Source organism: Mizuhopecten yessoensis, unplaced genomic scaffold, assembly GCF_002113885.1.
Source record: "Mizuhopecten yessoensis strain PY_sf001 unplaced genomic scaffold, ASM211388v2 scaffold2123, whole genome shotgun sequence".
Lineage (NCBI taxonomy): Eukaryota > Metazoa > Mollusca > Bivalvia > Pectinida > Pectinidae > Mizuhopecten > Mizuhopecten yessoensis.
In genome coordinates, this window is record NW_018404389.1 from 67,552 (window position 1) to 92,116 (window position 24,565).

At 39.8% G+C, this 24,565-nt stretch overlaps 1 protein-coding gene across 1 annotated transcript in view; it reads left to right on the plus strand.

Moving 5' to 3' along the window:
* The first annotated feature begins 650 nt into the window (after nt 1-650).
* LOC110445229 (rabphilin-3A-like) overlaps nt 651-24,565 on the plus strand; it is a 91,840-nt gene continuing 67,925 nt past the window's right edge. Inside the window, exons 1-2 of the mRNA XM_021489731.1 lie at nt 651-722; nt 22,243-22,474. Coding sequence (XP_021345406.1) covers nt 22,425-22,474 — 50 coding nt within the window. The 5' untranslated portion in view covers nt 651-722; nt 22,243-22,424. The remainder of the gene's footprint in view (nt 723-22,242; nt 22,475-24,565) is intronic.

Consider the following 24,565-nt stretch of genomic DNA (forward strand, 5'->3'; position numbering starts at 1 on the left):
TCACAATGATGTACAACTGACTTGCCAACGGGATGGTCAATGTCGACACAGAAAACAATCTCACCCCACCAGACAGACTATCCCGCAACATAAACATCAACGGTTTCCAAGTACCATAGTGTAGAACAGAAGTAATGAAAGAGTCGTTTTATCCAAGAACAATTAGAGACTGGAACGTATACGTACTACCACAAGCCGCCACCAGTGCAGCGGGTAGTCTTGAATGTTTCAAGACTCACCTACGTGAGACGATCTAGACCACCGTCCAGGATGTTTTATTTTAATCTCACTGTATATAGAATGTATAGCAAAATTCTCTCTTTCATCCAAAAGTGGCAGAATAATCAGTTTATTTATGGTGGCCGCGTAATGGTAAAAGTAGAAATCGCCATAAAATCAGAAACGTTCATGGTAACAGCGGTATACTCAGAGTACTTATAGATATAATCTATACGCCTCTGATAAAATGCAGCACATTTCATAAGTTGAATTAAAGTATCTCATTTAACCCCTCTGTACAATGTTTATTAATGTATCGATGAGTAGATTGTCCTCAGTACTGACTACTGGTCAATAAAACACTGCATGCCAAGGAAAGTCCCTGTGGCGCCTGTCATATGCAATGCGCATGCTCATAGATATAGACTTTTGTTGATAATCAGTTTCCGGAAGAGAAGTGACAAGTAGCGAGCAAGCAGCCGACGTTTCCCGGGATAGTTTGGGTATGTATTTATGTTTACATTGGCTATTTCCTGCCTTTCTGGAGTCTTTCCGTAAATATTTCCTCATTCCACGACCGTTGAAGTTCCTCCTGGAAGCTGTGTCGCCATCAGCAAGGCGACAGACATCTGGTAAATGTAACACGACTTGATTCAGTATCGATCGATATGGCTTCATTCTGTACTGGTTATTTGTATCTCGAGTTTAAACTACGATCTTAAATGTTTACATCTTTCTAAAACATAGCTGGTGTAATCTTAGTTATATGCTTATGATAGTTTTAAACCACATGTGTTTACATGTGACACAATGCCAGGTGTATCACCGTAACAGATACAGTAGGCCTATTGTTGTCATTGATTGTTGTGATACACACAGCATCACCCTCCTGAAATAGCAGCTGCTAGTAAAGGTAGCGTCGGTGGGTTAGTCACTGGTGTCAGAAAATTAGATTCTAGAACCAAATGTGTATGTAATAGGACAGGGAAAATGAAACGGGCCAGACAGATCCACAGGACCTCCGCCCAAAATGGTCGACCCATATCTAGTTGTAGATGGCTAAAATCATGAGCTACCTGGTCACTGCCGATGAACCCAATCAAGCTCTGCAACACCCCTATCTCAATTAACCTATTTGCAATCCAGGTTTGAGTAGCAATCCCCATGCCAAGGGTTAAACAATACAGGGTTGCATGGTCATAGACACCACTGAAACAGCAGATAAATGCATTGGACCAGGCAATCATTTAAATCCTATTATATATACGTCTCAGAATGAGCAGCTAGAATTTTACTCAGTATTAGAAAGATCTTGACTCCGAATGAAGAACTTGAACTCTTTCAAAAGCCTAAGATGGATGCCTGTATTTGATTTTCATAATTTTAGAAAAGCACTTTTTGACATACAGAATTAAAAAGTGTGACATTCCAGGTGTTTAACACAAGAGCATCATCTGCAAATAAACGTTATGTACCTTTAGCCACGCTGAACAAGTTATTTTTAAGAGAGTTTTTACATGTATGCAATATAGCTCTGTGTTGTGGAATGAATTAAACACCAGTGTTAGAAATGCATGCAGTCACAGTAGATGTTTTTGAAAAGAATTATCTGAACGAATTATACAGTGAATATGAAAGCATGTTTACTCAGTGTTATTTGATGTATGACTATTATAACATTTGTATTCTCACCATATCGCACATGCATATCAATGCAAGGCCATATTGTAAATTAGACTCGTTGAAAGATCTTATAATTGTTTTAATCCATTTTGGGACCTCCAAAGTCTAAATGGACACTCTATAATTACTAAGTTGTCTGGTCACTGGCATCGAGCCGGTATAGGCCAGCTCTACTACATATATATATATACACAAGGAATGTACAGTCCTAACTGGTGATGGGAAATCAGCTGAAAATCTTCTATAATTGATTATCAGTTAGCACTGGTTTGTCCTTAACAATGGACTTCCCAAGTAATAATTGGTTAATCTATACAGGACAGAAACTGGCAATTTCATATTGCTTAATATTGTTTCCCACTCAACAAAATTAGCGGGGTAATACAAGTGGGGTCTGTCCGTCCACGTGTGCGTCCGGTTAAGAAGAATTGGTCTCGTCCATGAATACCATACCACTGCTACACCTTCAATACTTTCCTGATTGATACACCTGGGGTGACTCTACTGATTGCATTTGTGGATGCTGAATTTGACCTACATTTCACGCTTGGATGACTTGGTGACCAACAATTAGATGTTTTTTATATTGACTTGTACACTATGAGCAGTGGATATAGATGACGGCATCTTCTTGTTCATTATCATCATATATCATTAGATTCACATTTAGCTATAAATTGAATATATATTCGTAGAACAAAAACCCCAATTAATTTCATTGCAATATATATTTCAAAATAAAACCCACATCACTGGCTACCTAATGTGGTACATTATATACATGGTACCCAGCAAGGTAAGTACTACTGCCAGAAGTCCAGTCCACATTATATACATGGTAGCCAGCAAGGTAAGTACTACTGGCAGAAGTCCCGTTCACATTATATACATGGTACCCAGCAAGGTAGGTACTTAGCTATAAATTGAATATATATTCGTAGAACAAAAACCCCAATTAATTCCATTGCAATATATATTTCAAAATAAAACCCACATCACTGGCTACCTAATGTGGTACATTATATACATGGTACCCAGCAAGGTAAGTAATACTGGCAGAATTCCCGTCCACATTATATACATGGAACCCAGCAAGGTAGGTACTACTGGCAGAAGTCCCGTTCACATTATATACATGGTACCCAGCAAGGTAAGTAATACTGGCAGAAGTCCCGTCCACATTATATACATGGAACCCAGCAAGGTAGGTACTACTGGCAGAAGTCCAGTCGACATTATATACATGGTACCCAGCAAGGTAGGAACTACTGGCAGAAGTCCCGTCCACATTATATACATGGAACCCAGCAAGGTAGGTACTACTGGCAGAAGTCCTGTCCACATTATATACATGGTAGCCAGCAAGGTAAGTACTACTGGCAGAATTCCCGTCCACATTATATGCATGGTACCCAGCAAGGTAAGTACTACTGGCAGAAAGCCAGTCCACATTATATACATGGTTCCCAGCAAGGTAAGTACTACTGGCAGAATTCCCGTCCACATTATATGCATGGTACCCAGCAAGGTAAGTACTACTGGCAGAAGCAACGTCCACATTATATACATGGTACCCAGCAAGGTAGGTACTACTGGCAGAACTCCTGTCCACCTTATATACATGGTACCCAGCAAGGTAAGTACTACTGGCAGAAAGCCAGTCCACATTATATACATGGTTCCCAGCAAGGTAAGTACTACTGGCAGAATTCCCGTCGAAATTATATACATGGTACCCAGCAAGGTAAGTACTACTGGCAGAAAGCCAGTCCACATTATATACATGGTACCCAGCAAGGTAGGTACTTAGCTATAAATTGAATATATATTCGTAGAACAAAAACCCCAATTAATTTCATTGCAATATATATTTCAAAATAAACCCCACATCACTGGCTACCTAATGTGGTACATTATATACATGGTACCCAGCAAGGTAAGTAATACTGGCAGAAGTCCCGTCGACATTATATACATGGTACCCAGCAAGGTAGGTACTACCCAGCAAGGTAGGTACTACTGGCAGAAGTCCCGTCGACATTATATACATGGTACCCAGCAAGGTAAGTAATACTGGCAGAATTCCCGTCCACATTATATACATGGTAACCAGCAAGGTACGTACTACTGCCAGAAGTCCAGTCCACATCACTATTGCAACTCCATCTTCAAATTTTTAGTTCACATGGCCCGAACATGTGAGCTTATGCCGTACTGCGGCGTTCGTCGTCCGTAGTCCGTTGTCCGTTCGTCAACTTTTTCTTTTGAACGACTTCTTCTGAAGAACTGTAGGACCTAGGGTCATGATATTTTGGTCAGTAGGTACCTGGGATGGAGTGCTATAAAGTTTCCTCATTAAAATGACCTTGACCTACTTTCAAGGTCACAGCGGTCAAATATGTTAAAAAATTCAAACAACAATATCCCAAGAGCCATTTCAACTAGAGTCATGATACTTGGGTATGTTATGTAGACCAGCAGTGCGAATATTTTTTTCAATTACAGTTATGAGGTCAAAGGTCAACTTTAAATGCTAGTCGGGGGTCAAATGTCAACTTTGGTTAAAAGCTTTAACAATCTTCTTCTCAAGTTCCATAAGGTCCAGGGTCATGATATTTGGCCAGTAGGTAACTGGGATGTAGTGCTAAAAATGTCCTCATTAAAATTACCTTGACCTACTTTCAAGGTCACAGCGGTTAAATATGTTATAAATTTCAAACAACAATATCCTAAGAACCGTTCCAACTAGAGTCGTGATACTTGTGTATGTTATGTAGATTAGCAGTGCAATTTTTTTTTTCAATTGCAGTTATGAGGTCAAAGGTCAACTTTTAATGCTAGTCAGGGGTCAAATGTCAACTTTGGTCAAAAGCTTAAACGATCTCCTTCTCATGTTCCATTAGGCTTAGGGTCATGATATTTAGCCAGTAGGTGCCTGGGATTGAGTGCTATAAAGTTTCCTCATTAAAATTACCTTGACCTACTTTCAAGGTCACAGGGGTCAAATATGTTAAAAACTTCAAACAACAATATCCTAAGAACCATTTGGACTAGTCATGATACTTAGGTATGTTAGGTAGACCAGCTGTGCAAATTGTTTTCTTCATTACAGTAATGAGGTCAAAGGTCAACTTTAAGTGCAAATCGGAATTCAAAGGTCAATATGGGTTAAAAGCTTTAAAATCAAAATTTTAAGTTTCAAACAACAATATCTTCAGAACCGTTTAAGAGATGTTAAAATGTCTTGTGTTCTAGTTACCAAATTTGGTCTTAAGTTACCTATATGTCAGTTGCATGTAACAAAAGAAACAGGTGAGCAATACAGGCCCTCTGGGCCTCTTGTTAACTTCTAATTTGCCGACATTGACAGAAGACTTGAAAAAACAGAGGCTAACTCTGTAAGGAAAAATAAATGTTGTATGATCTTTTAAAATTAGTTTATCATTAATTACATGAAATGACCTACATCCCGTGTATCGATAATCTCAACCCCTAAATACTTCTGAAATCATTTAATTACAGCATATTTCATTAATTATGTTACAATTTTAAAAACCAGACATTTTGTGGGGGAAGTATCAGGAGTAATAATATTTGACTGTATCACTCTGTTCCGTCTGTATATCAGGAGAAATCGTCTCTTTATCACACACAGAAAAGTTCCAACTATTAAAAGTATATAAATCATCAGATTTGGCCCTTACAACAATGGCCAGGATGGCTCGGCCTATTGGATACCAACACGTTAGAAGTCTATTGATCTGATACATTGATCTAATACATGTGAAGTGAGTGGGATGGATTAAATGGCTCTGCCTCATATCCGTATATACTTTAGTTAAAGTTAATGGAAGTAACACTGAAGTTTGTCTCCTCATTCTTCATTCCTATATATTTACATACTTGATGTTTGTTCTGTACATGAATCTACCAACTGAAAACAACTGCCATTAGACCATGAATACACTATGAATACAACGATTCTCGTGCAACCAGTCTGCTGATCTCACACACAATGACCACTTCATATTACTACGCATAGTACCGTTTCTTAGAAGAGTTATCTCCCCTTCTCCGAGATAACGTACATTTTGTAGTTGCGAGAAATAATGATAAACATTACAAAAATCATAAATGGTGCACCATTGTACTATTATTATTTAAAAAAATCCTTACAACATTGTCATATTAAATACTGACTTCAGACTCGCAGTTGCTTCCTCGTGGCCACAAACTTTCTATCACCCAAATATCCGGCTGGGTAATCCCTGTGACATCAACTTGCATGTTAAACTCAAAGAACCTTGTAATGACACAGGGCACTTCATCCACCAGCTTATCATCATTTACATCTGCAGGTTTTTTGGTAAACAGCACATTCAATGGCTGTACATTTAATTTCAAATGAGCTCTAGATCTATGCCTACTGCCGACAGGTGATCGGCCAACGAGTGTCCTGGATAGTTACTATATGGTGACCGTTGATTAAAAAAAGTGCGGACATAAACTTTTTTAAATATATAATATGCAATGTTTAATGCAAAAAAAACCCCATCAAATAAGATCAACTTTCAAAAATGAAAGAAATATTAGATGTTGATTATTATTAGATTCTAGATATTTGAATGTTGATAATGTTGATTTTCGTTTCAACAAAATCAGCTGATCGTTGAAGTTTGTGTGTAGGCTGGAGTTCTGGCTGTTCCTTTTTATGGTTTTCTGTCTGATACTAATATTAAAAATATCAAATTTACAAAAAGTGTGGTATCTTTTTTATTGTACGTAGTTCATCGTAATGTAAATATATGAATTCAATAGAATTTTTTTCCTGTACATTGTGGCAATGAATAGCAGTAGCTGATCTACATATCTTCTGAGGAGCGCTTAGTAACTGCTATTCATTGCCGCAATTTACATGAAAAAAAGATCCATTCAATCCATATATAAAACATAGCCATAGATAACTCGTAAGAAACAAATTACTATATCTAAAAACCAAATATGTAAATTTTGTGTTGGATGTGATTATGGATCACTATGTTAAAGAAACGATTAATCCTTAATTTCTGCTATTCCGTACAAATCTGTGCAACTTATCATCAGATACATTTGAGCATGATATAATGGGGGCGGATTGTGTATAGTGTGAAAAAAATGGAGAGTAAGCCTTGTTATTCCTCTGTAGGTGTCAACCCTGTACTGAGTACTCAAATGTGATAGGTAATGTTGTAATGTTGCTTAATTACAGCTGTTTGTTATCGTAATTACATCTTAAAAAATAGATTGCCTTCTTATGTTCTGAGAACAAATGCCACATAAGATAAAATCATCTTTAAACATAACTTGTTTGTATTGGTCGTACCATTAAATATCATTAAGTATGTCATATAGATTCAAAACTTAAAAAGTATGAATGTTAAATGATTTTAATACCATGCATATAAATGGAAGAACAGAATTAAGATTGTGGACATGATACTTGATCAGCTGGGCTTAGTGGTACCCTGTAGACACAAGGCCTTGTATATATACGTACAGTTCAGTATCAGTACTCTGTAGACACAAAGCCTTGTACAGGCCATTATCAGTGATCTGTAGACACAAGGCCCTGTACAGGTCAGTATCAGTGTTCTGTAGACACAAGGCAGGCCTGTACAGGCAAGTATCAGTGTTCTGTAGACACAAGGCAGGCCTGTACGGGCCAGTATCAGTGATCTGTAGACAAAAGGCGGCCCTGTACAGGCCAGTATCAGTGATTTGTAGACACAAGGCAGGCCTGTACATGCCAGTATCAGTTATCTGTAGACACAAGGCGGGCCTGTACAGGCCAGTATCAGTGATCAGTAGACATAAGGCGGACCTGTACAGTTCAGTATCAGTGATCTGTAGACACAAAGCCTTGTACAGGCCAGTATCAGTGATCTGTAGACACAAGGCGGGCCTGTACAGGCCAGTATTAGTGATCAGTAGACATAAGGCGGACCTGTAAAGTTCAGTATCAGTGATCTGTAGACACAAGGCGGGCCTGTACAGGCCAGTATTAGTGATCAGTAGACATAAGGCGGACCTGTACAGGCCAGTATCAGTGATCTGTAGACACAAGGCCCTGTACAGGTCAGTATCAGTGATCTGTAGACACGATGCCCTGAACAGGCCAGTATCAGTGATCTGTAGACACAAGGCCTTGTATATATACGTACAGTTCAGTATCAGTACTCTGTAGACACAAAGCCTTGTACAGGCCAGCATCAGTGATCTGTAGACACAAAGCCTTGTACAGGCCAGGATCAGTGATCTGTAGACACAAGGCGGGCCTGTACAGGCAAGTATCAGTGTTCTGTAGACACAAGGACCTGTCCAGGTCAGTATCAGTGATCTGTAGACGCAAGGCCCTGTACAGGCCAGTATCAGTGATCTTTAGACACAAGGCCCTGTACAGGTCAGCATCAGTGATCTGTAGACACAAAGCCTTGTACAGGCCATTATCAGTGATCTGTAGACACAAGGCCCTGTACAGGCCAGTATCAGTGATTTGCAGACACAAGGCCCTGTACAGGTCAGTATCAGTGATCTGTAGACACAAGGCAGGCCTGTACAGGCCAGTATCAGTATTCTGTAGACACAAGGCCCTGTACATGCCAGTATCAGTGATCTGTAGACACAAGGCCTTGTACAGGCCAGTATCAGTGATCTGTAGACACAAGGCAGGCCTGTACAGGCCAGTATCAGTGATCGGTAGACACAAGGCCTTGTACAGGCCAGTATCAGTGATTTGTAGACACAAGGCAGGCCTGTACAGGCCAGTATCAGTGATTTGTAGACTCAAGGCAGGCCTGTACAGGCCAGTAGCAGTGATTTGTAGACACAAGGCAGGCCCGTACAGGCCAGTATCAGTGATCTGAAAACACAGGGCCCTAAACAAGCCAGTATCAGTACTCTGTAGAATCAAGGCAGGCCTGTACAGGTCAGTATCAGTATTCTGTAGACACAAGGCCCTGTACATGCCAGTATCAGTATTCTGTAGACACAAGGTCCTGTACATGCCAGTATCAGTGATCTGTAGACACAAGGCGGGCCTGTACAGGCCAGTATCAGTGATCTGTAGACACAAGGCCCTGTACAGGCCAGTATCAGTACTCTGTGGTCACAAGGCCCTGTACAGGCCAGTATCAGTACTCTGTGGACACAAGGCCCTGTACAGGCCAGTATCAGTACTCTGTGGTCACAAGGCCCTGTACAGGCCAGTATCAGTACTCTGTGGTCACAAGGCCCTGTACAGGCCAGTATCAGTACTCTGTGGTCACAAGGCCCTGTACAGGCCAGTATCAGTACTCTGTAGACACAAGGCCCTGTACAGGCCAGTATCAGTACTCTGTGGTCACAAGGCCCTGTACAGGCCAGTATCAGTACTCTGTGGACACAAGGCCCTGAACAGGCCAGTATCAGTACTCTGTGGACACAAGGCCCTGCATGTATAGGTCAGTATCAGTACTCTGTTGACACAAGGCCTTGTACAGGTCAGTATTGGTTATCTTTGGACACAAGGCCTTGTACAGGTCAGTATTGGTTATCTGTGGACACAAGGCCCTGTACAGGCCAGTATCAGTGATCTGTAGACACAAGGCCCTGAACAGGCCAGTATCAGTACTCTGTAGACACAAGGCCCTGTACAGGTCAGTATCGGTTATCTGTAGACACAAGGCCATGTACAGGCCAGTATCAGTGATCTGTAGACACAAGGCCCTGTACAGGCCAGTATCAGTACTCTGTGGTCACAAGGCCCTGTACAGGCCAGTATCAGTACTCTGTGGACACAAGGCCCTGAACAAGCCAGTATCAATACTCTGTAGACACAAGGCCCTGTACAGGCCAGTATCGGTGCTATGTAGACACAAGGCCCTGAACAGGCCAGTATCAGTACTCTGTAGACACAAGGCCCTGTACAGGCCAGTGTCAGTGCTCTGTAGACATAAGACCTTGTAAAGGCCAATATCAGTGCTCTGTATAATATTGATTATGTCTGCTTCACACAAGAGTTAATAACATATGGGGTTACATCATCCAATATTGAGACATGAAAATCAGCTCAAATAATTTGCTCTTCAGGATCAAGAATATGTTTATTGAAGATTTTTGTTTTAAATATTACCGACATTTTATCTCATTAAAAGTATTTACATCCACTAATGATTTTAACTCCTACTGTGTGAGTCCATGTTATTTAACTGATCTGATAGTCAAACTTTGACTACCTGATAGTGACTCCCTGACTACCTGATAGTGACTCCCTGATCTGTCTCCATTGACTACCTGATAGTGACTCCCTTATCTATCTCCATTGACTACCTGATAGTGACTCCCTGACTACCTGATAGTGAGTCCCTGACTACCTGATAGTGACTCCCTGACTACCTGATAGTGACTCTGATAGTGACTCCCTGACTACCTGATAGTGACTCCCTGACTACCTGATAGTGACTTTCTGATCCGTCTCCATTGACTACCTGATAGTGACTCCCTGATCTGTCTTCATTGACTACCTGATAGTGACTTTCTAATCTTTCTCCATTGATTACCAGATACTCAGTCCCTGGTCTCAGAGTCCTGTAATGGCAGTTTATACACAAAGAGCGTCTGGACCATCAATCACTGACGAGGCGCCATAGATTTTGTTTCCAAGTTTTGAATCTTGGTTCCGTAGTTTATACATCCATTGTGCTGCGAGTGTTGTGTGGGTTTAGCCTGACTAGAGGACTAATCAATAGACAGGTTAGATGATACCAGAGCTCCATGTTCCTCCAGTACACGACTCCCTCATGTTACCAACATTAACAAATCCATCATACATACCATTGACGTAAATTTCAAGGTCTTATGGTCATTGGAATAATTAACTCAATTTAAACTAAATTCATAGTAGGATTTATAGTATAATTGATTAGATTAATCAACTGATTTTAAATATTGTGTAGTTGGAAATCCAAACACCTAGCAGTCACCATCAGTCTTTGGTCTGATGTAGTAGTGGTGGCTATGATTTAAAATTCAAGAAACTAGGTTTTTAATACCATTAGTTTTGACTGAAATAGCAACAATACTAAAACCTAAGACCCACTTTGTTGTGAAGGTCATTGTACTAGTATGGAAGTCTCCAGACTTTGGTAGGTTACATAATGAATGGCTTGTAACTTAATGTCATATACTTCCTAAATCATATTGGAACATGTTCGAGTTTGGAATTGTTTGAAATTTTGATGATTGATCATCTCATCGTGTCAAAAAATGAATGTTTGACTATTGTAATGATCGATCATACCAAGTTGTCTGGTAATTTCATAATGCATGTGTATGATAATGTTCATCAGCTGATTATTTCCCTGGGGAAACTTAGAGTGGCAACAGTGGGAAGGATCGCCTTTCACATTGGCATGGGTCTGTTAAATGCTTGTGTAAAACACTCCTACTGGCCATGCCTGAAGCATTGGTTTAGATGTATCCACTAACGGTGATAGACCCTATATATATCTAAACCAAACTGTTGACAAACTTTGGGCGTTATTAGGTGATGATAGTTTAGGTGTAATAACTTCGTTTCCTAGCTGACGTTTTGTTAAGCCCATGCAGATTATTTTGTACATGTATTACATACAACAAGCAAACTGTCAAGTTGATCGGTTGAGCTGCTAAACCAATATGATTTATTCTTATGTTAAATTTCTGTCAGTGGTTTGTCTTGCTGAATATGAGTTTGAATACAACTTGCACAGATCGGCTGAATTGTTTTTTATTTAGCTTACTTGGCCCTCAGTATAAACTTCACTTTGAAGGCCTCTCTTTAATTTGATCCTTGTTCCTCTCTTTACAGCTGGCTTACTTGATCCTCTAGGCCTCTTTACAGCTGGCTTACTTGATCCTCTAGGCCTCTTTACAGCCGGCTAACTTGATCCTCTAGGCCTCTTTACAGCTGGCTTACTTGATCCTCTAGGCCTCTTTACAGCTGGCTTACTTGATCCTCTAGGCCTCTTTACAGCTGGCTAACTTGATCCTCTAGGCCTCTTTACAGCCGGCTAACTTGATCCTCTAGGCCTCTTTACAGCTGGCTAACTTGATTCTCTAGAACTCTTTACAGCCGGCTTACTTGATCCTCTAGGCCTCTTTACAGCCTACTTACTTAATCCCTTAGGCCTCTTTATGACCGACTTGCTTGAAACTCTAAGCCTCATGATGACAGGCTAACGGGATCCTCTAGGCCTCTTTACAGCTGGCTTACTTGATCCTCTAGGTCTCTTTACAGCTGGCTAACTTGATCCTCTAGGCCTCTTTACAGCAGGCTGACTTGATCCTCTAGGCCTCTTTACAGCTGGCTAACTTGATCCTCTAGGACTCTTTACAGCTGGCTAACTTGATCCTCTAGGCCTCTTTACAGCCGGCTCACTTCATCCTCTAGGCCTCTTTACAGCTGGCTTACTTGATCCTCTAGGCCTCATACAGCTGGCTTACTTGATCCTCTAGGTCTCTTTACAGCCAGCTAAATTGATCCTCTAGGCCTCTTTACGACCATCTTACTTGATCCTCTAGACCTCTTTACAGCTGGCTAGCTTGAACCTCTAGGCCTCTTTACGACCGGCTTACTTGAGCCTTTAGGCCTCTTTACAGCTGGGTTACTTGCTCCTCTAGGCCTCTTTACAGCTGGCTAACTTGATCCTCTAGGCCTCTTTACAGCCGGCTTACTTGAGCCTAAATTTAGGCCTCTTTACAGTCTGCTAACATGATCCTCTAGGCCTCTTTACAGCTGGCTTACTTTGTCCTCTAGGCCTCTTTACAGCGGACTAACTTGATCCTCTAGGCTTCTTTACAGCTGACTTACTTGATCCTCTAGGCCTCTTTACGACCGGCTGACTTGATCCTCTAGGCCTCTTTATGACCGACTTGCTTAAAACTCTAAGCCTAATTATGACTGGCTTACTTGAGCCTTCTCTTTATGACTGACTTGCTTGAAACTCTTAGCCTCATTATGACCATCTTACTTGAGCCTCTAGGCCTCTTTACAGCTGGCTAACTTGATTCTCTAGAACTCTTTACAGCCGGCTTTCTTGATCCTCTAGGCCTCTTTACAGCCTGCTTACTTAATCCCTTAGGCCTCTTTATGACCGACTTGCTTGAAACTCTAGGCCTCATGATGACAGGCTAAGGGGATCCTCTAGGCCTCTTTACAGCTGGCTTACTTGATCCTCTAGGCCTCTTTACAGCGGGCTAACTTGATCCTCTAGGCTTCTTTACAGCCGACTTACTTGATCCTCTAGGCCTCTTTACGACCGGCTTACTTGATCCTCTAGGCCTCTTTATGATCGACTTGCTTAAAACTCTAAGCCTCATTATGACTGGCTTACTTGCATTGAGCCTCCTCTTTATGACTGACTTGCTTGAAACTCTTAGCCTCATTATGACCGTCTTACTTGAAACTCTAGGCCTCATGATGACAGGCTAACGGGATCCTCTAGGCCTCTTTACAGCTGGCTTACTTGATCCTCTAGGCTTCTTTACAGCTGGCTAACTTGATCCTCTAGACCTCTTTACAGCTGGCTAACTTGATCCTCTAGGCCTCTTTACAGCCGGCTTACTTGATCCTCTAGGCCTCTTTACAGCCTACTTACTTGATCTCTTAGGCCTCTTTATGACCGACTTGCTTGAAACTCTAGGCCTCATGATGACAGGCTAACGGGATCCTCTAGGCCTCTTTACAGCTGGCTTACTTGATCCTTTAGGCCTCTCTACAGCTTGCTAACTTGATCCTCTAGGCCTCTTTAATTACGACCGGCTTACTTTATCCTCTAGCCCCCCCCCCCCCCCCCCCCTGTCTATACAGTGATGTAAGTTTTCATTAAGATACCTACCTGACATCGGTGTGTTCAGCTGTCTGGCACCAGCCTGACTAATGTTGTGAGATGTTGTAACTCATTAACAGTAGATCTCGGGGTCTAGTGTGGCCTTTGGGACATTTGTCTGAACTCGTGTGATCAGGCTATTTTAGGTCCAAAATTTTAAGCAGGGATGACCAAAGTAAAACCATGATAATTCTGCCTCTGTCCTTGGCTCACTGCTGGTATACGAGACTGATTTACTATAACCGTTCTTGATAAAAAGTTCACTGTTCTACTTGATGGATAGTGGACAATCTTGACATAAGAGCAGATTTGGAATGGGGCCTGTGGTAAGGCTCCTGGCATTTCTATTGGCAATTCTTAAAATCATTACGGATAAGCCTGAAATCTAGTACACAATAATAAAAAGAAAATAGGAAAAACTGCCATACCTATTAAGTCATGTACATGTGTATACATTCATATGTGGATAAACTGCTAGACTTATATAGTCACGTGTGTACATCCATATGTGGATAAACTGCTAGACTTATATAGTCACGTGTGTACATCCATATGTGGATAAACTGCTAGACTTATATAGTCACGTGTGTACATCCATATGTGGATAAACTGCTAGACTTATATAGTCACGTGTGTACATCCATATGTGGATAAACTGCTAGACTTATATAGTCACGTGTGTACATCCATATGTGGATAAACTGCTAGACTTATATAGTCACGTGTGTACATCCATATGTGGATAAACTGCTAGACTTATATAGTCACGTGTGTACATCCATATGTGGATAAACTGCTAGACTTATATAGTCACGTGTGTACATCCATATGTGGATAAACTGCTAGACTTATATAGTCACGTGTGTACATCCATATGTGGATAAACTGCTAGACTTATATAGTCACGTGTGTACATCCATATGTGGATAAACTGCTAGACTTATATAGTCACGTGTGTACATCCATATGTGGATAAACTGCTAGACTTATATAGTCACGTGTGTACATCCATATGTGGATAAACTGCTAGACTTATATAGTCACGTGTGTACATCCATATGTGGATAAACTGCTAGACTTATATAGTCACGTGTGTACATCCATATGTGGATAAACTGCTAGACTTATATAGTCACGTGTGTACATCCATATGTGGATAAACTGCTAGACTTATATAGTCACGTGTGTACATCCATATGTGGATAAACTGCTAGACTTATATAGTCACGTGTGAACATCCATATGTGGATAAACTGCTAGACTTATATAGTCACGTGTGTACATCCATATGTGGATAAACTGCTAGACTTATATAGTCACGTGTGTACATCCATATGTGGATAAACTGCTAGACTTATATAGTCACGTGTGTACATCCATATGTGGATAAACTGCTAGACTTATATAGTCACGTGTGTACATCCATATGTGGATAAACTGCTAGACTTATATAGTCACGTGTGTACATCCATATGTGGATAAACTGCTAGACTTATATAGTCACGTGTGTACATCCATATGTGGATAAACTGCTAGACTTATATAGTCACGTGTGTACATCCATATGTGGATAAACTGCTAGACTTATATAGTCACGTGTGTACATCCATATGTGGATAAACTGCTAGACTTATATAGTCACGTGTGTACATCCATATGTGGATAAACTGCTAGACTTATATAGTCACGTGTGTACATCCATATGTGGATAAACTGCTAGACTTATATAGTCACGTGTGTACATCCATATGTGGATAAACTGCTAGACTTATATAGTCACGTGTGTACATCCATATGTGGATAAACTGCTAGACTTATATAGTCACGTGTGTACATCCATATGTGGATAAACTGCTAGACTTATATAGTCACGTGTGTACATCCATATGTGGATAAACTGCTAGACTTATATAGTCACGTGTGTACATCCATATGTGGATAAACTGCTAGACTTATATAGTCACGTGTGTACATCCATATGTGGATAAACTGCTAGACTTATATAGTCACGTGTGTACATCCATATGTGGATAAACTGCTAGACTTATATAGTCACGTGTGTACATCCATATGTGGATAAACTGCTAGACTTATATAGTCACGTGTGTACATCCATATGTGGATAAACTGCTAGACTTATATAGTCACGTGTGTACATCCATATGTGGATAAACTGCTAGACTTATATAGTCACATGTATACATCCATATGTGGATAAACTGCTAGACTTATATAGTCACGCGTGTACATCCATATGTGGATTATATTGTAACTCCTAGCTGGGGGATTGTGCTAGAACTCCTAGTCACATATGGGGGATTGTGTTTTAACTCCTATCTGGGGGATTGTGCTGGAACTCCTATCTCGGGGATTGTGCTGTAACTATTCTAGCTTTAGCCATGTCTGAGGTATTGGTCCGCAATACAATGCCTAGGGATTGTTCTTGAGTTTCTAGCCAGGTCTGAGGGATTGTTTTGGAATTCCTAGCCAGGTCTGAGGGATTGTTTTGGAATTCCTAGCCAGGTCCGAGGGATTGTTTTGGAATTCCTAGCCAGGTCTGAGGGATTCCTGTTTTGGAATTCCTAGCCAGGTCTGAGGGATTGTTTTGGAATTCCTAGCCAGGTCTTATCAGCACTTAATAATCACTTTTGTTGGTCTGGTTGGTAGCACATATTTGGTGTTTATGCAGAGGGAAGCAGAAATACCCGGAAAAAACACATGTGGTCCAGCAGGTTTCCTCATGTACCTTTCCATATCTGATCACTAAGCAGGGATCTAGTGGTCAAAACTTTGTTAATTTCTTATTTATATAAAACACCTCTGTTAGTACTGTTGACTCATACCATATGGTGAAACAACAATTCTTAACCCAAGGTTTTTTAATCATGGTGAAAATCAACAGAATGAATGATTCGATCATTCTGGTGGGGGGTTGTCATGCTAAAAACCCCATTTAAGGTACTGAAAAAGTTGACAGAGCCTGGTAGGAACCATCAACAATAATCATCCACAAATGGACACTGATATGTTAATGAACATGTAATGTGTTAGTCTGGGGCAAGTGTGTTCAATTTTCTGCACATATTGCCCTGAAAATTATTTGGTGGAATGTCAGGTATAAAAAGGTCGTACAATACCACCAGTAAGCACACAAGGAATCTCAATTCAAAAGTATTGGGTTGTGTAGGTGTGTTGTATAGTTCCCCGATTACAGAACAATGGCTGACAAACTAAAAGGTAGACAGCACCACTCCCTCGAAAACAATTACCACAGACATAATGTCCACATCTCTATACACGCTTGAAAAGCATCAACAGCATAATGAAACACTTGGTAAGGGCAGAAGATGTGTACTTTGACTACCGGTTTGATGAGAGTGCTTATGTAGGTGCCTGGAATAGACCAACCTGCAGCAGCGCAGTCATGAATGAATATCAAGTACCAGAGTCAAATCTTGTTAATCAAACCACCACACATCGTGTTGTACCATTACCTAGCAACCACACATCGTGTTGTACCATTACCTAGCAACCACACATCCTGTTGTACCGTTATCTAGCAACCACACAACCTGTTGTACTGTTATCTAGCAACCACACAACCTGTTGTACTGTTATCTAGCAGCCACACATCCTGTTGTACTGTTATCTAGCAACCACACATCCTGTTGTGCTGTTATCTAGCAACCACACATCCTGTTGTACTGTTACCTAGCAACCACACAACCTGTTGTACTGTTATCTAGCAACCACACATCCTGTTGTACTGTTATCTAGCAACCACACATCCTGTTGTACTGTTATCTAGCAACCACACATCCTGTTGTACCGTTACCTAGCAACCACACATCCTGTTGTACTGTTATCTAGCAACCACACATCCTGTTGTACTGTTATCTAGCAACCACACAACCTGTTGTATCGTTATCTAGCAACCACACATCCTGTTGTCCCTTTTCACTGCCATCACACATCCTGTTGTCCCTTTTCTCTGCCATCACACATCCTGTTGTCCCACTTTTCCTCGCCCACACATCCTGTTGTCCCACTTTTCTGCAGTGGTTGAAGGGTCAGATCGAGTATCAAATGACACAATATCATGTAGGAATACACTAAGTTTCCCTGTATGAAGAAGAAAGTCAAGATAATTTGAAAATTTGAATGACTGAAAGGATGGTAGTGTGTGACAGCTTCGGTATGTGTTTGTGACGACAGTGTGAAATCAATATCCATATACAAAAGCATTGACTTGTCATTGTCCTCAAGGTGGTGGGAGTTACAGAGGACGATGTAATCAGACGTATCTTCTTGTTTATCAGTTCCTGTAGTGATACAGTAGAACTCTAACCGGTAATGATATACCTATGACCCAACCATACCATTACACCTTGTGATGAGTTACTAACCTGTAATGATATACCTATGACCCAACCATACCATTACACCTTGTGATGTGTTACTTACATGCAGCTAAATGTCAGTCAGCAATTCAAGTCGTAATCAAGTCCAAACATTTTGTTACCTTAATTGAGTGGTAGATGTATTTTACTTGACATTATCAGGTCCCAAATGTTCACCTGTTAATTAGGGTTAAGATTCTTCACAGTTGCTACGTATAGGACTGATTGGTTGTATGTTTGCCTATATACGGGGTGAATAATGTATTTTATATCTATATATAGCTGATGAATCCAGTATCTTTAGCCGGTGTATATAGATTATATTGGGTCCTAATGAATCTGTTGTACACCTGTTGAGTCTGAAGTCAGATCTATGTGGAAAAGCGTTTCTGGAATATTAATAATTCATTCAACCAATCAGAGACAAGGAGACAGACTACCCATATATATGACCTTGACCTTGTTGTTGATGTAACTGACAGAGGTACAGTGTATTTATGGGCCTTGAGGGGAAGTTGACTGTAATGATTCCACCGACCCACCAGAGATCAAAGACGTCTGGCAGAAATCAATTGATGATCTGGTGTAAAATTTCAAACGCGCTAACAAACTATGACAAACACAGTACAATCCTGGGTTACTAAATAATGATATAGATTTTCCAGTCATTTTTGTTTTGGTTTGGACTATTTAACAAACTCGTGTGAAATGATCCTAACATCTGTGATACACAAAGCATTACCAAACAAACATGTCTAAGATAGGCCTCGACAGTTTAAGACATGATCTTTTTACATTTCAGATTGATAACCAATGAAACATGTTTATTATAAACAAAAAAACCTGGTGAATTACTGACTGACACTTGACTTTAATGACCTGTAATACAGTAAAACTTGACCATACTGACATCCTGTAATACAGTTAAATCAGACTTTACTGACACCTGACTTCAATGACCTCGTGTTATACAGTAAAACCTGACTTTACTGACACCTGACTTCAATGACCTCCAGTTATACAGTAAAACGTGACTTAACTGACGCCTGACTTCAATGACCTCCTGTTATACAGTAAAACCTAACTTAACTGACAACCTACTTCAATGACCTCCTGTAATAGAGTAAAACCTGACTTAACTGATAACCGACTTCAATGACCTCCTGTTATACAGTAAAAATTGACTTAACTGACACCCGACTTCAATGACCTCTTGTAATAGAGTAAAACCTGACTTTACTGACACCTGACTTTAATGACCTCCTGTTATACAGTAAAACCTGACTTAACTGACACCCGACTTCAATGACCTCTTGTAATAGAGTAAAACCTGACTTTACTGACACCTGACTTTAATGACCTCCTGCTATAACTTACACTGGTTCTCTGTCTTAAACCCTGAGTGTTAACAGAACTGTTACTAAGTGATTTAGTTTCCCTTGATGTCACAGAGGTCAGGTTTCTCAGTAAAATACAGCACCAATCTAGGGGTGCAAAACCTGCAAACTTTCATATTTAAAAAAAATGACACGTTTATTATTGTCAGTTTCCTGTGCAAACATATGGCACACATGTTTAATCTTTGCTGATCAACACAGAACAAAGACTATTACATTCTTGTAAATCAGATATTAAAGATATTAAATCATTACTCAGAATTAATAAGTTCAAGCTAACATAGACGAGGGATGAACTTCAGTTTTTGCTTTCAGGAATCTCTTGACAATTGTTTTAAATGAGTCAATTCCGTGTACAGCATGAAGGGCTACCAAGTTTGTTCAAACGAATGAACTTCACTCATATTCAAGGTCACAGGGGTCAAATATGCTGAAATTTTTTAACGTCCTCTGAATAACCAGAAGACCCAAGATGATGATATTTGCCCAGTAGCATGTAGGGATTAAGGGCTACTAAGTTTGTTCAAATTATTGTCCTTTGCCTGTATTAGAGGTCACAGGGGTCAGTTGTCTTAAAAACACTATATAACAACTTCTCAATAAACAAAAGGTATAGGGTGGTGATATTTGGCTATTTGAATTCTGGGATGAAGGGCTATAAATTAAAGGTTGTTCAACTTAATGTCCATGTTTGACTTTCAATGTCACAGGAGTCCAATAAGTTTAAATCGTTTAACATTTTCTCTTGAATGACTTGAATGACACTGATATTCTGCCTTTAGCTTTGTATAAGATCACTTTTAAGGTAACAAGTGTGAGATTAATACCAGGTGAGCGATGCAGGCCCATTGGGCCTCTTGTTAAACACCACAAGTGACTCATTTTCACAGAAAAATCTGTTTCTGTTATATTATGTCATGTTTCACTTTATATCACACATTACAATAACATGACATTAAAAGGAAGATACTGATGTAAATTTTATTATGTGAATTCATTATGTCTAATTAGTACTGGATCTTCTGGTTCTCAACCCTATAAACCTACACCCAGGCGCTGTTGTCCTCCTTAACTGTTTATTGTATACTCAACCCTATAAACCTACACCCAGGCACTGTTGTCCTCCTTAACTGTTTATTGTATACTCAACCCTATAAACCTACACCCAGGCACTGTTGTCCTCCTTAACTGTTTATTGTATACTCAACCCTATAAACCCACACCCAGGCACTGTTGTCCTCCTTAACTGTTTATTGTATACTCAACCCTATAAACCCACACCCAGGCACTGTTGTCCTCCTTAACTGTTTATTGTATACTCAACCCTATAAACCCACACCCAGGCACTGTTGTCCTCCTTAACTGTTTATTGTATACTCAACCCTATAAACCCACACCCAGGCACTGTTGTCCTCCTTAACTGTTTATTGTATACTCAACCCTATAAACCCACACCCAGGCACTGTTGTCCTCCTTAACTGTTTATTGTATACTCAACCCTATAAACCCACACCCAGGCACTGTTGTCCTCCTTAACTGTTTATTGTATACTCAACCCTATAAACCCACACCCAGGCACTGTTGTCCTCCTTAACTGTTTATTGTATACTCAACCCTATAAACCCACACCCAGGCACTGTTGTCCTCCTTAACTGTTTATTGTATACTCAACCCTATAAACCCACACCCAGGCACTGTTGTCCTCCTTAACTGTTTATTGTATACTCAACCCTATAAACCCACACCCAGGCACTGTTGTCCTCCTTAACTGTTTATTGTATACTCAACCCTATAAACCCACACCCAGGCACTGTTGTCCTCCTTAACTGTTTATTGTATACTCAACCCTATAAACCCACACCCAGGCACTGTTGTCCTCCTTAACTGTTTATTGTATACTCAACCCTATAAACCCACACCCAGGCACTGTTGTCCTCCTTAACTGTTTATTGTATACTCAACCCTATAAACCCACACCCAGGCGCTGTTGTCCTCCTTAACTGTTTGTTGTATACTCAACCCTATAAACCCACACATAGTCTGCTATCATCCTTAACTTTACTTGACCATTAGCATGTTGAAATGAAGGGCTATCAAGTATGTTCTAATGGATGAACTTGAAAGACACCCTGGGTCACAGGACTTCTGAATAACCTGGAGGTCTAGTGTTGTGATATTTGGCCAGTACCATACTGCAGGAATAAAGGACTATCAAGTTTGGTCAAACAATTTACCTTGACCCACTTTCAAGATATGTCACAGTGTGACAGACAGAACAGAGTAGGTACAGGATGGACAGACCCAGGACAGCAGGGATATCTGGTGGAAATCCTCCCAGACTGAACTAGAGACTGTTGTCAGTGTTTGCTGGTAATGTGTATATATATGGGATCGTGAAGACTGGGCATATATCATTTATATCATGGTCAATTATAGCCAATCAGTTACCTACCTAAGTGAACCAGTACTTTTATGTTTGTTTATTAAAAATACATGGAAAGGTACCGACAGTATAGTTACCTAATCATTGTCGAACGTCTTGGGATAGTCAGAATGTGAATTGTTAGTTAATCGGTGGCTATCCCTCAGCGCTCTACGTACAAGCAGTATACCACTACTAGTATTGATCTAACCGTCTCCTTTCCCTCTCATTCACAGGAAATGCAATGAAGCACTGGTTTTAAAGAGCCCGGTAGACAGAGACTAACTGGGGAACAGAGGTTGTGGTGGAGTACGCTCATCAAGGCGTACTGTGTGTGCCGGGGACGTAGAAACCTGCCCCCATGAGGATTTAGGAGGTGGTTAGTCAAGCTTATACAAAGTTTGGGGCAGGTAGCATAATGGATCGCTGGACCTGTCCAAATGACCGCCAGCTGGCATTGCGAGCCAAGTAAGTCGACTATTACACTGATTTCATGCTTCATCTACATGTCATACTGATTATATATATGTTTTCTATGTATTTTACTGTGAAAATTGAGTTGAGTCTCTGACTTTTGACAGAAATGCCTGCAACTCCAAAGATTTTACTGACTTGTAGTCTGTCTTGTATTCCAAATATTTTACTGACTTGTAGTCTGTCTGCTATTCCAAACATTTACTGACTTGTAGTCTGTCTGCTATTCCAAACATTTGAATGACTTGTAGTCTGTCTGCTATTCCAAACATTTTACTGACTTGTAGTCTGTCTACTATCTAAACATTTTACTGACTTGTAGTCTGTCTACTATTCCAAACATTTTACTGACTTGTAGTCTGTCTGCTATTTTAAACATTTTACTGACTTGTAGTCTGTCTACTATTCCAAACATTTTACTGACTTGTAGTCTGTCTGCTATTCCAAACATTTTACTGACTTGTAGTCTGTCTGCTATTCCAAAAAATTTACTGACTTGAAGTCTCTGTTAGGAGTTGATTTAGATTGTCTGTTTGAATAAGTTAATTTTACACATAAACCCTTATATCATGTAATTGTGAATATGTCCTAAGGGTACTCATATCTGTTCATTTTGAAAAAAATGAGAATTTGTCAGCAGTCAGCAATATACAGTCAGTGTGTGTGGTTCCTCTACAGTCAGTGTGTTTTTGTTTTTTTACAGTCAGTATGTGTGGTTATTTTACACTGTGTGTGTGTGTATATATGACATAATGTTGCTACAATATTTATATTGTGCTGGGAGTCAATAAAAATCCTAGAATAATGTGATTTGCTGGTGCTGCCACGATACACATTTCTAAGTCATACTCTGCACAAAACACACAAATAGGTCATTATCTGTGGAAATGGAAAGAGCAAACAAAGCCACAATCCAGAGGGACTTCAAATCAATTAAGTGTAGCTGCAGGTCCACTTCATTGTTTACTGAGCTGTAAAACCCAGACAGACACTGTCCTGTCGATTTTAGTTCCAATTTTCTGGAAAAAAATCATTGTAGAGAATTTGAATATTTCATGGCTGAATTATCAAAATTTTATAAATTGTATGGAAATATTTTTTTTGCAAAGTAAAAATTCTCACACAAAAAATCAATTCTAAAATCACATTTTATATTAACCTCCATAGATATTAAAATTTATTACATAAAATTTAAATGATTGGTTTTTAGATGTAAATTTTGTAAATGGCATTAAATAAATTAGTCTTAATTTTTAACTCACCATGTGAGCTTATACTGTACTGCGGCGTTCGTCATCCGTCGTCCGTCCGTCAACTTTTTCTTTTGAACGTTGAATGACTTCTTCTGAATAACTGGAGGACCTAGGGTCACGATATTTGGCCAGTAGGTACCTGAGATGGAGTGCTATAGAGTTTCCTCATTTAAATGACCTTGACCTACTTTCAGGGTCACAGGTCAAATATGTTAAAAAATTCGAACAACAATATCCTAAGAACCATTTGGACTAGAGTCATAATACTTGGGTATGTTATGAAGACCAGCAGTGCTTTTTTTTTTTTTTTTTTTTACAGTAATGAGGTTAAAAGTCAACTTTAAGTGCTAGTCAGGGGTCAAATGTCAACTTTGGTTAAAAGCTTTAACAATCTTCTTCTTAAGTTCCATAAGGCCCAAGGTCATGCTATTTAGCCAATAGGTACCTGGGATGGAGTGCTATAAAGTTTCCTCATTAAAACTATCTTGACCTACTTTCAAGGTCGCATGGGTCAAATATGTTAAACATTTCAAACAAATATATTGCAAGAACCATTTGGACTAAAATCATGATACTTTAGTATGTTATGTAGACCAGCAGTGCAAATATTTTTCTCAATAACAGTAATGAGGTCAAAGGTCAACTTTAAGTGCAAGTCTGGAGTCAAAGGTCAATATGGGTTAAAAGCTTCAAAATTCAGATTTGAAATTTCAATCAACAATATCTTCAGAACCGTTTAAGAAATGTCTTGTGTTCTAGCTACCAAATTTGGTCTTAGTTACCTATATGTCAGTCTCATGTAACAAAAGAAACAGGTGAGCGATATAGACCC